The sequence below is a fragment of the Podarcis vaucheri genome, assembly GCF_965113315.1.
Source record: "Podarcis vaucheri genome assembly, chromosome: 10".
NCBI lineage: Eukaryota > Metazoa > Chordata > Lepidosauria > Squamata > Lacertidae > Podarcis > Podarcis vaucheri.
In genome coordinates this window covers 22,213,771-22,227,110 of record NC_138748.1, presented here as the reverse complement: position 1 = coordinate 22,227,110, position 13,340 = coordinate 22,213,771, and the positions used below count along the sequence as shown (strand labels likewise).

Genomic DNA, 13,340 nt, shown 5'->3' with positions numbered 1-13,340 from the left:
AAGGTGCGTTCAGGCGGCTACCTTGGAAGCCTGGAGAGTGAGAGGGGTCGGTGTGCACTGACCCTCTCGCTCTCCAGGCTTCAGGTTCCTTTCGACCTGCTCTTTGGGGCTGGCGGGGGGAAGCCCACCACCAGCCCCAAAGAGCAGGTCAGAGAGCAGCGGAAAGGCGCAGCGGAGAGGCTCCTGCCATAGCCACGCGTCACCTCTCCAGCCGGGAGAGCGCGCGCGGGGCTAAAGCAGCCCCCCGCGACCCTCTCCCGGCTGGAGAGGTGACGCGCGGCTATAGAGGCTCCTGCCATGGCCGTGCGTCATCTTCGCTCCATAGGACGCACACACATTTCCCCTTCATTTTTGAAGGGAGAAATGTGCGTCCTATAGAGCGAAAAATACGGTAAATGGGGTGTCACCCATTAAATATATTATATTACACTCTAACGCTACATTGTATATTATTTCTGCTTGACAACTTTTTATTATTGTGCATTGCTTTACTTTTTTCTTGTGAGAGCCACCACAGATATTTTACAGAAAGGTGAGATATGAACGTCAAAATAATTAAAATGCTTACCTTTCTCAGGACCAGACAAATTAGGATCGCTTCGGGGCAAAGCACCATCTCCAATGTGATTGAACAAAATTCTCTAAAAAATCACAACATTTTTATGACAGCATTTTTATTAAACCTTTAGATGTTTTTTATTAAACCTTTATATGTTTGCAAATATAAAATTAAATTTGGGAATAAATTATCTTTTTTTAAAAAAAACCCAGACTAAAGCATGATTGATATGGATTTTCTGAGTCCTAGGAGGACAGCTATAAGACAAAAAACAGAGTAATTTAATTTAAATACCGTGTACAAAAACAAAGGCCACCTCTTTCTGTATTTAAAAAACGAGGGATAATTAATCTGCAGAAGGGCTATGAATTGAACAGTGAAAAAATAAGGCATTCCCGAGGCTTGCTTTTTTAAAAACCAGTGGAAGCTTAAATGCTTCAGATAACATTCAAATTCAAGTGCAGAAACTCTTGAGATCTTAAAAAATATGAAAAGAGCTTCCTTATTTTGGGGGGGAGGGTCCAGCCTCTACTTAATAAAATATATATCTGATATTATCTGGGCAAATCCTATTCATACAACCATACTTGACTCATGTGTAATACACCATTTTTCTAACCACCCAATGATACTGGGATTTTCTTAAGGACAGTTAGTAAAGAATATATTATATAATAATTACTATATGTCATTAAGAACCTGTTAGCAAAAGTCAACTGGATGAATTTTACAATCTCCTTTGAAAATGATAGTTTGATAATAATGCAATCATCAGATAAACCATTTAGACCAAGTTTGTGAAGGCAACAAAACAGAGTTTATTCTAGAATATAAAGTAACATCATTTAGTCACTGGTACCTATACAAAAAATCCCAAGGCAGTTCCCACATCTCCCTCCAAGGGCAATTACTGATGATCTACAGGAAGTGAGGCAAAGATGTACAAATGAAGTTTGAGTGGAGGTATGCACTTAAATTGAAGACTATAAAGTAGATTTAGAAGTTTATATGGAAATAACAGTGGGTCCTGAAAGAGCTAGTGAAAAGGAAGAAAGCACCTATAAGGTCATTGGATGTGAATGCTAAACTACCAGTAATTTCCAATTTACATTGCAAGAGCCTAAATACTGGTTAAGCAAACGGGTCAAAATCAAGGTTAGCAAATGCAACATTTGCAAGAACTTCGAATCTTTTCTGTGGGAAAGTATACAGGGACCAGTCAAGGAACCAAAGTCACTGATAGAATAGTGGAAGCAAACTCATAAGACAAGAACTGCCAGATATCCAAGGCAAACAATACATTCACGAGAACAGGGAATCGTGGGGTACTTGCGAAGAAAGAAAAGGGGAAAAAATGTGGCAACTACAATGAAGCTAGAGGAGACAGTAAGAGTATGCAAAGCTTTATCACTAGAAACATCGACATGCAGACACGTCAATTAGAAGATGGAGAATAAGCATGACAAGTCATGACAGCGCAGCCAACAGCCATATTTTCAGAACAGGAAACGATCAGACCGCCTTTCTGACCGGCCAAATGTGATGGCAACTCGGTCTAACAGGCCAGCCTGTGAATTTGTTAAAAATGGGCAAATCTGAGTGGCGGTGGTAAAATATGGAAATAGTTTGACTACAGCCCATGTTGTACCACCATCGCGTCCCATGTTTACTAAATTCACCCCTTACAAAAACGAGGCACGTCGTTACCAAATAATGATTTTGTCCTGGTGTTGTGACACCGGGAAGTACAGCAAAAGGCAAGCAGCATGGAAAGGAACCATACAAATGGGCAGATTCCTGATCAGCCACCCTGAGCATGAAGAAAGCTAGAATGATAGACCTGTCGCCCAAGTCTGGTCACCGCTGTCAAGTGCTCTTAGTGAGGTTTCTATGGTCTAAAATAAATTACTGAAACTTCCAGGTCTGTACCCCCCCCTGAGGCAAATGACCACCTGGATCTCAGTATCCAGTGCTTTCTCTTATGTGGGTAGGTGGACCTAATTCTAAATGTGAGGCTACAGGGGAACTGCTATTGCCTCCAACAATGACTTGGTGAACTGTGACAAAGCAGTATTCCATTTCTCCCACTCCATATCCGTCTCTCTAGTGATAGCCCAGAAGTCCCTACTATGGTGATGTTCTATAGTACAGGGCCACCACAAGAAAAGGTCCTTCTCCTCTTTGATTTAGTTTAAAGAGGTGACAGAGAAAAGGAACTGCTTGAGTCGTTATCTGCATAATGTTTGCATGAGAAATAGGTGTGTGTTTTTTCTACTTACCCTGTCGGGAGCTACACAGGTTGTTGACAGATTGTGAGACTTCCCTGTCAGGTAAGCCTCTGGGTGAGCAGATACTGGGCATATGTGCTCCTCAGGCTCCTTTGGTGAATCTCGGATGCATCGCGGAATAGAGGCCTCATTCCACTTGGCAAAGCAAGGGTTTGCAGACTGGGAGCAAAAATGGTACAGTTCTTTCTTTGTGGCATGCACCAAAAGCCACTTTAACACAAGAACATTTCTCCAGGGGCCCATTTCCTGCCCTGGCTGCTCCAGCGGATGATAGAAAAGTTTAGGCTGATTCAAAAATAATGTTTGCTGTCGCTGAGCAAATGTCAGCTACGATGGCAACCAGCAAGTCATAACAAGACTAGAGGAGATCATGTTACAGAACGACAGAGGAACTATTAAGCAAGAGCTTCCTATCAGAGAAAATGAATTACAAAAACCCAAGGGACGTTCGTTTCTGAAGATCCTTTGAAATGGCAATAATGTTCTACCAACAGAGCCCAAACTCCACAATTCACAGGGAACCTGTTCCAAGGTTTCCCCAAGTCTCAGCATGAGAACTACATTGTTAATAGCATGGTGTGGTGATGGAATGGCCTACAGAGGTTTCAAGAAATATGCCAAGGGTAAATGTGATTGTTAAAAAGAATGGCTGTCAATTATAAATAGCATTATGTAAATGGAAAACGGTAGGTACTTTGACCTCATGTTACAAGAAAGGAGTCTGCCCTGCTTTAAATGATAAAACCATGACACTAAAGGAGAAAACAAAAACAAAAATCCTGGGCTTTCTTCCTTCACAACACTTCTCTGCTATTCTTCAAGAAACTGCCACAATGAATCAAGCTAAGAAATTTAGGAGCTGAATTATTACTTACCCTAAAAGTAACTATCTAAGCATTATCATCTGATGAGCATCAACAATGCTCAAAAGATCTACTGTATCTTTTACATGCACAAAAAGTAACCTGTTTGAATTTGGTAGGTAGGTCAATATCGTTTCTGCCCCGCATAAGCTCACATGAGGGGCGACTGCCCTGTCAAAGTCACCCTTAGCAATGCCTACCTGTGAAGACTCAGCAGGATTTGGGTAAATGGCACTACAAGGCCTCTCCCTTGGAGACAAACAAGAATTTTCTCTGGAATGTTTAAGCTTGTCGGACAACAGAGGCGAGCCTGGAACAAAAGAGAAACCTGCAGAATCAGTACAGTTCTCCTGACCTTCAGTTTGGTGTATTATTCTGGTGAGGCCGCAATGGACAGAGACTCTACAGTGGCTTGCCTCGCACTGCAGAACTGCAAAATGGCGTGATTGATAAGTGGGTTGCATTAAAATCATTTAGTAGTGCCTAGAAAGCTTCCGGAAGGAACTTTAGGTAATGAAGCACTAACCTCTGGCACTGGATGGAGCAGAGCTGGTCACATTAGGTGACGCTGAATGAGTAGAACTCAGGCTTGAGGTAGATGGACTTGGCTGGAAATACAAGAGTCACAATATCTCAATGTCCTCATCATGTGACATGATGATAAACAGGTGAACAACAACATGCTCTGATTCATGGTATGGTGGATTATGGAGAGGCTCAACATACAGGATCCAAGGCTTGACTTATTTAACAAATGATAAATTGGAGCAAATATATGATTGGGTGTTAAGCTGGTGACTGATGGTGCAACCCTGTGCATGTTTACTGAGAAGGTTTCAAAGGGATGTACCCAAATGTACGTGGTTGCAGCTGAAATTCACTTCTCACCCCAAAACCACAACCTCATCTTTTTGTACCATTTATTGCCTTTACAAACCATACAGTAAACCTAGTAACTTTGTGTGTCATGATTAACAGTGGGCCTTTATGTGTGTGATAGGGAGGAAAATGGAAAGGCAGCAAACAATCAGAAACATTAACAAATGTACTCAACCTTTAAAGAATATTTTATTTACAGAAAAAATATTCTCATCTTGCACTTGCCATCCTAAATAAAACTAGAAAATTAGTCCATAATAAAATACAAAAAATGAAAAAACGTGTTTTTGAATGTTATTCATAGAAAATTATTTCTGGTTGCTAAATTGATGACCCTTGGGGTCCTTTCCAACTCTATGATCCCTTTGTTTTGTTTTGTTCTGCCCACCCCACTTCTCCAAGGGGTACAGCCCTTACCCAGGTTTAGTTTCCTTTGGAAGTTCACTGGAGACTCGTGGCCTAGTTAAATGTTTGAATTTATTTACCAAATACTGTACACAGGTTGAGTACAAGTGATGCACAGCTTCAACACTCAAACATCCGAAACTTCACTACTTCCACATCAGATATCCAGAAAAAAAAAGCAGCTGGCACACCAAAATGCTGCTAGGTTACAGGGTCCATAAACTTGGGGTGTGCAAAAGTTGTGGATAGATTCTGAATCATGAACTGACATGATTTGAGGATTGCCCAAGTGAGAGCGAGATCCCTGAACCAAAGTGGGGATCTTTGAAGCATTTTGGAGAGTCAGATTAATTTCTTTATGTTAAATAAGATGAACAGCGTTCCTCTAAAAACTGAAACGTCTCTCCTAATATTTACAGTACAAGAAAAACGCCAGGGTGGAGAGAGGGATACGACCTCTTTTGTGACTGATCTATTTTGAAGGAATTGTTAATCAAGGTTCTCCAATTACCGTGTTTTGGGAAGGGGTGTTGATGTAATGGATCGTGTCTGTGCCAGCTTTGCATTTATCTTAATACATTTATCTGTATCAAGAACTAATGGCTAAAAAAAATAGATCCTGTTGAAATACATCACTAGAATATCCTGAGCTATCAACACTCCTTTGTCAGCTCCAAGACTCTGTCCAGGTATTGCCTCAGCATAATTACAGAAATCTGATAGGAAACCTATAAGAATATCTTCTCTTAAAAGTGGAATATGAGGGTAAATAATCTACTATGTGTGACAATATTTTAAATAGCTGTGCAGTTTGTTGTCATGGAGCAACATCGCTTATCAGCCACTCATCCCACCCTCAGTGAAGAGAGTAAAGGTAAAGGGACCCCTGACCATTAGGTCCAGTCACGGACAATGCTGGGTTGCGGAGCTCATCTTGCTTTACTGGCCGAGGGAGCCGGCGTACAGCTTCCGGGTCATGTGGCCAGCATGACTAAGCCGCTTCTGGCAAACCAGACAAGTGCACAGAAACGCCGTTTACCTCCCCGCTGGAGCAGTACCTATTTATCTACTTGCACTTCGTGCTTTCGAACTGCTAGGTTGGCAGGAGCAGGGACAGAGCAACGGGAGCTCACCCCGTCGCGGGAATTCGCACCACCGACCTTCTGATCGGCAAGCCCTAGGCTCTGTGTTTTAATCCACAGCACCACCACTCTGTACCCCAGACAGTACAGTAAGACAAAACCTTGATGCTAATATATTTAAGATCCTCCTCTTGAATATGGAGTCTGCATGACAAAGGGCAGTTGGAGACTGAACTTTGTGGGCTTCACCATTAAGTGAAGAACAGCTTTTCTCTGGAGATTTGCCAAAGGCAGAGCTAGAGCTTTCCCCCCAGCACTTACTGAATGATTAGGCTTTGTTTATCAGGATTATAAAATAAAAAGGGTATTTTAAACAAACAAACAAACAAACATATTGCAATGGGGATTGATTGTTTCAAGTTTTATTTCTAATCCTGAGCTGATCAAATTGGATGTGTTAGAAGTGCAAATAAAAATAATGAAATAAATCTCGCAGTGTCCTCAGCATCTGCTGTTTCCCTGCATACCGCTTCAAAATAGTACCCCCCACCTCCCAAAACTAGAAAAGTCCTCAGAAAGATATAAACTGATCCAGTTTTAGATGAAGGGGAACATTTTGTACCTGCATGTTGAAAACTTCATCGGAGCTTTCAGACTGTCCAGTTATATTGCTGACCTCTGCAGAGGCTTGAGAGGACAAAGATGAAGAAGAGTATCTGTTGACAGCTGGGTAACTTAAGGGGCTGTTACAAAGAAGAAAACATCCACTCTTATCCTTTTATCAGTTTGTCATATAATATATATATATACACACACACATCCTACAGTAGAGAAAGGAGGGAACCTACAGGCCTCCAGGTGTTGTTGGACTACAGTTCCCATAATCCCTAGCCACTGGCATTCCTGGGAGGCCTTCAGGTTCCCCATCTGTATCGTAGAGCAGGGTTTCCCAAACTTGTGTCTCCAGCTGTTTTTAGACTATAACTGCCATCATCCCTGACCACTGGTCCTGCCAGCTAGGGATAATGAGGGTTGTAGTCCAAAAACAGCCAGAAACCCTGCCCTAGAGTGTTGCAAAACTATAAGACTAATGGGACTATCCAATTTGTGCCCTAAAACAGTTTCTCCCTTACTTCAAGCATTCTGCCCTCCATTACAAATGCCTGCCCAACTTTATTTTTATGAATACCTTTAAATGAAGGAATCACTATAACCTCCCTTGGCAGCTAGTGTTATTATTTTTCTCTGTTTCAGGATTGTCCAACTTTGGTGAGAATTGGTCTGCTTGTATAAACATGTACAAATATTGGAAACACCGAACTTCATTTTTTCCACTTACCTGCGTCTGGGAATCACTCTGACACCATCCGGACTCATAGAAACAGGGATTGAATTTCTAGAGATGCGGGGACTTCCGTTCGGAAAGTGAATTGGACTGGCCTGGATGCATGCAGCAAATTCCTAAGTATACATTTAAATTTAAAATATTAGGGACCAGGACAATTTCTTAAGGGCATGCTTTGCTGTTTTGAAGACAACTTTCATATATGGCAAGTATATTGTAAATATATATATATATAAACTATAAACTAAGGAAATTAGATTTTTCTTTTTTAATGACCCCCCCCCTACTCCACAGTATGCATTTTTCCTTGAAACAAGAAGGTATAAATTACAGTGATGCAATATAGGCCTACAACCAGAAGATGTCACTGTCTGTTGCTTAATAAATATACTGACTATGTACAACAGAAGGGCCTTTCATCATGAATCACACATACCTGTATTCCCAAACTTGATTTCATCACAAAGAACTGATCCACTAGTTTTTTATGTAAAGGTCTCATATCTTGAGGGACAAACTTCTCATGCACAGCTAAGCCAAATTCCAGAATCTGGGCCTTCACACAACAAAGGGAGAATGATTATTATTAGTTGTCTTCATATGTATCTTTGCTATGACAGCAATTTCTAACCATGTACAGTATCGTCAGATCTTGGGTGGGCACCTCCTTCCCCCAGCCAGGGCATTGAAAATGGGTCAAGGATGGGTTTTCCAGCATGACAATGACCCAAAACACACGGCCAAGGCAACAAAGGAGTGGCTCAAGAAGAAGCACATTAAGGTCCTGGAGTGGCCTAGCCAGTCTCCAGACCTTAATCCCATTGAAAATCTGTGGAGGGAGCTGAAGGTTTGAGTAGCTACAGATCAGCCTCAAAATCTTACTGACTTGGAGAGGATCTGCAAAGAGGAGTGGGGCAAAATACCTCCTGAGATGTGTGCAAACCTGGTGGCCACCTACAAGAAACGTCTGACCTCTGTAATTGCCAACAAGGGTTTTGCCACCAAGTACTAAGTCATCTTTTGCAAAGGGATCAAATACTTATTTCACTCATTATAATGCACACCAATCTCTGACTTTTGTCTTCTGGGTTTCTGGTGGTTTTCCTGTTGTTATTCTGTCTCTCACAGCTACAATAAACCTACCATTAAAATTATGGACTGGTCATTTCTTTGTCAGAGGGCAAACAAGCAAATTTAGCAGGGGATCAAATACTTTCCCCCCTCCAAACTCCAAAATTGCTACTGTCAAAAATTAACTATCATTCAGGTAACTATGAAGCTGAGGAAGTTCAGATGCCATGATATTATGTAAGGTGACCATTATTTAGGGTGACTTGGGTGAACCACAGTGAGCTCTCCCTCCTCATTTCTCCATCCTTATAGCTATGAAGAAATTGGAATATTTCGCTTCCATATTTTAATGAAGCATAGTTTTATTAACCACCATAAACTATGACCAATTTTAACAATGGTTTGTTGAAACAAGCCAGCTTCATAATTCACTGCTGGATTCAGATAAAATCCCAAACTGTAGTTAATCAAAAAGAGAAGCAAAAACTCCTGTTTCCTTCTCATGACTACGCTGGAGGATGTCACTGTGACTTGCTCCCATCACAATAAACTATGGCTTATGCCCAAACCAGTTCACTGTTAGATACGGAAGAACATAGTTCTGCATACATAGATCTTTGCCACTACGCCAAGAGCAATCCTTGTGGGCTGCTGGAGCCAGCTGTAAGCATACTGTCAGGGAACTGGCATCAGTGCCGGAGGGAGAGAGCAAAATCCAGAGGGATTCCAGAGAGCGTCCCGGGAGTGGGAGAGGCAGCCCATCTTCTGGGGAAGAGAATCAGCGTAGCACCAGTGGAGAAGAGGGGGCAGATGGGGGAAGCGGCGAGGCGGTCCCATGACTCCTTGCCGGGGACCAGCGGGGAGAGTAGAGGTCCTCCGCTGCCTACGCCCTCCTTGCGCAGAAGGCTTTCGCGCAGAGAGAGTAGGAGGAGACTGGGCGTCAAAGAGTTTCTTTGCTGGAAGAAGTTTAAGAAACGCCCACTGGCGGATGCTGCCAGCGATTGAGACAGCCACGGGAGAGTGGCTGTCCGGACAGAAAAGGAACACTCAGGCATACGGCATACATTTCAAAAGCTATTCCAAGAAATTAAACCCCGCTGGAAATATGGACATTTAAAGGGCAGTGAACTGCAAAAGACATAGCTGCTAGTCTGCATAATTCATCTCCAGTTTTAAGGAGACTCAGAATTAATACCGCAAATTAATCTTAAGATTTTTTTAAAAACCACCCTTGTTTCTGATCCCCTTCATTCCCTGTTTTAAGCCAGATGGAATCCTTCCTACAGTACATTTCAAGCAGCATATTATTAAAATATATGCAGACAGTCACGTGGCAAAGTTCTGCCTGTCACCCACTCTTCAGTTGAGGCTGCTCTGCCGAAAACAAGAGAAATAGCAGTTTTAAAAGATCAGAGGGATGATGTTAACAACACTTAGCTTGCTCACTCGCCCTTAGCATTGCCATCTGAACATCAGTTCTACAAATCCCAGAGCCCTCTGAAAAGCAGAATGTTGCCTTGTTGTGCTTTTTCCTGGGTTCATGTCAATTTCAACAGACAGCACATGGCTTGCTTGGGTTCCCCTTTACCTGCTCAAGCATAAGTTCCCTCAAGCATGCGATCTTCTCTCCATCCTCTGGGTGGTTCAAGATATATTCCTTCACAAAGAATGCCTGAGCAGAATATAATTGTAGCACAGAGTCTACATGTTAGTTCAAAGTACATCGTGTTTACAAGAGTTTCCATCCAAACCCAGCCCTCCAGACAGCAGCCTGCCATCTCCTTAAACTGCATTTCAGCTCAAAAGAGCAATGCCAGTTCACGGTCAGTTCATTTCAACGGTAATACATGTTTGCAAGGTATTATTGTTACCGTGTTGTGACTCACTCATTTTTACATCTAACGGTGCATAAGCAGCTGCCTGTCACCTTAAACCAAGGTTCTCTGATGAACATTGCCTTCATAAAATGTGCCAATTTCCATTCCATGTCAATCAGCATGTCTGCAAAACCAAGGAAGGGTCCTGCAGCACTTTAAAGTTGAACACATTTACTATGGCACAAGGTTTTGTGGTTTTAATAAATTGCTGGTAACTGTCATATGGGTTGCATCCAACTGAGTTTTTCTTAGAGCAGGCACATTGAATTTAATGGTCTTGATGTATCTATTTATTTCAATAGGACTTCTCTGAGTATGACTGTTTATCTAGATCAGGGGTAGGCAACCTAAGGCCCGTGGGCCGGATACGGCCCAATCACCTTCTCAGTCCGGCCCACGGACGGCCTGGAAATCAGCGTGTTTTTACATGAGTAGAATGTGTCCTTTTATTTAAAATGCATCTCTGGGTTATTTGTGGGGGCTGCCTGATGTTTTTACATAAGTAGAATGTATGCTTTTATTTAAAATGCATCTCTGGGTTATTTGTGGGGCATAGGAATTCATTCAACCCCCCCCCCCCCAATATATATATATATAAATAAAATGCATCTCTGGCTTATTTGTGGGCCATAGGAATTCATTCAATCCCCCCCCCCAAAAAAAAAATATATATAGTCTGGCTCACCACATGGTCTGAGGGATGATGGACCAGCCCACAGGTGAAAAAGGTTGCTGACTCCTGATCTAGATACAGTCCCCAAGTACTGGGATTGTATCTGGGAAGAGGGGCTGGATAAAATGGTGATAAATGCTATCTCAGCCTACATAGTCAATCAGATTTCTAAACAGTCCCAATTAGTGTGACAGATAGGATTAAGTTAAATATGATTATATAGCTAAGTAAGGTGGAGCAGGGGTTTTAAATAAGAATACACCTTAACCCCCAGCACTTTAGGTAAGAAGGACGTACCTCTTGGTACCTGGTGACTCCACCGTTCACCGCTGCATCAATGACCCCATTCAAACACATTGTTAGCGGGTTGATGTTCTGCATCTGTCGAGTCTGACACTGACTGATCAGTGTCCTCAGCTGTTGGTTTTTATTTTCCAGCACTTCGATAGCATTCTCCAAGGGGCTCATTTCCACCTGAAAACCATCAACAGCAATGCATCTGCTTATTTGACACAGACTTAGCAGCTCCTTTGCAACTGCCGACAGCTTTGACAACCTCATCTCTGATGTGCTATTCTGACTGAAGAGAAATTAAGCACCACCCCACTTCCAAGTGATGTTCTGGAAAGCTTGAGGATATGTAGAGTGTCGGGTGAAATCTGTGACCAAACTTACAAGAGGTGTTAAAGCTACTATATAGTGCTATTTATTTAGCTCTGCACCTCAGCTAAAAGCAGCATAGAAGAGATATCATAACTATACATGCCATGTATTTGTCGTAGTGGTTTAGAACTAAATCTTTATACACAATGACTATAGCTATAAGATTTCTATATTTACATTTCTGTTAAATGCACTTGGTTGTTTTTTTTTTTAAATTTTAAAACCTTTATTTTTATTCCAACAACTTAAAAACACATATACATCGTTAACTAAAACAACATCATCAAAGAAAGTAGAGAAAAGAATAAGAGAATTACATAAGTCCAAAATCAGGTTCCATATCGTTCAGGTACTGAATCCTCATACACATCTGTTACATTGTTAGACTTCCCACCACCACAACATGAGCTATTATTCAATGATACATTCGGCAGTGTCTTTTGTTAACCAATATTACTACCTCGCAGTTTTTATATTATACCTACTGTGATTTTGATATTTCCTACAATCGTCTCCATGTATGAGAGGAATTTATTCCAATCGTTAATAAATTTGGTGTTTTTCTGTTGCCTGATTTTCAGTGTCATTATTGCTAAATCTATGTACTCAATTAGTTTGGATTGCCATTCTCTGATTGTTGGGACATTGGGTGTTTTCCATTTCTGTGCCAACAGTATCCTAGCGGATACTGTGGCGTACTGGAATAGGGTTTGGTCGTCTTTCTTGATTTCCTCCCCGACCATTCCTAGAAGGAATGCCTCGGGCTTTTTGGGGAAGGTATACTTTAGGATCTTTTTTAATTCGTCATAAACTGAGACCCAAAATTTTTTTACCACCTCACACGTCCACCACATATGATGGAAGTCTCCCTCCTTCTTCTTACATTTCCAACATGTCTTGTCTCCGGTTTTATACATTTTAGCTAATTTTGTTGGTGTGATGTACCAGCGGTACATCATCTTTTCCATATTTTCTCGGAGACCGACACAGGCTGAAAATTTCATATCCTTATTCCATAGTTTTGTCCATCTTTCGTATTCTAGGGGGTGTCCTAAGTCTATGGCCCATTAAATGCACTTGGTTAATGTTTATTCACATTCAGAAATAATTATATAACAATCTCTTTATTTCTCCCTCTCTCTGTCTCTTTCATGGGATGAGCTTCTATCCAGTTTTAGCAGTTCCCAGGATATGGTCCCTAAGCATTGTGTACCCAAGGCAGATATGACCACCATTTTGCTTAAATTAAGCAGATCTGATCAGTGCCTACATGGGAGACCTTCTGGGGACCACATTTATATCATTTTGGGTTTGATGGGTGAAGAGGAGGGGAATATAAATGGAAGAAAAGAAATAATTTCTGCACTGAGTTCGTTCACTCCCCACCCCCAAATACCATACCATACCATTTCATTTGCTACTTGTTATTATCTAACTAATTTAATTTACAACAGTGCCAGAGGGGGATGGTCAACTAGATAGGAGGGATAATTTTATTTGGCCAGCAAATAAACCAATCTAATTTGTACTGAGTGGACTAATACACAGACTGGAAAGTACTTTTCTGTTTGTAAGACTTGGTTTTTTTCTTTTAAAATTATGCTAAAAAGTGGGGGTTGTCTTATACATGGATAG

At 41.4% G+C, this 13,340-nt stretch overlaps 1 protein-coding gene across 5 annotated transcripts in view; it reads right to left on the bottom strand.

The window, feature by feature from the left end:
• DOCK4 (dedicator of cytokinesis 4) overlaps window positions 1-13,340 on the bottom strand; it is a 247,927-nt gene that overhangs the window by 7,194 nt on the left and 227,393 nt on the right. For 3 of the 5 annotated variants that reach the window (XM_082239403.1, XM_082239404.1, XM_082239405.1), the window contains 9 exons: window positions 11,340-11,516; window positions 10,081-10,164; window positions 7,858-7,977; window positions 7,416-7,537; window positions 6,699-6,819; window positions 4,237-4,318; window positions 3,911-4,020; window positions 2,839-3,006; window positions 569-641 (listed from right to left, as the gene is read on the bottom strand). In XM_082239403.1, the coding sequence (XP_082095529.1) occupies window positions 569-641; window positions 2,839-3,006; window positions 3,911-4,020; window positions 4,237-4,318; window positions 6,699-6,819; window positions 7,416-7,537; window positions 7,858-7,977; window positions 10,081-10,164; window positions 11,340-11,516 (1,057 nt within the window). The remainder of the gene's footprint in view (window positions 1-568; window positions 642-2,838; window positions 3,007-3,910; window positions 4,021-4,236; window positions 4,319-6,698; window positions 6,820-7,415; window positions 7,538-7,857; window positions 7,978-10,080; window positions 10,165-11,339; window positions 11,517-13,340) is intronic. The other 2 variants (XM_082239406.1, XM_082239407.1) reach the window with 1 other exon arrangement.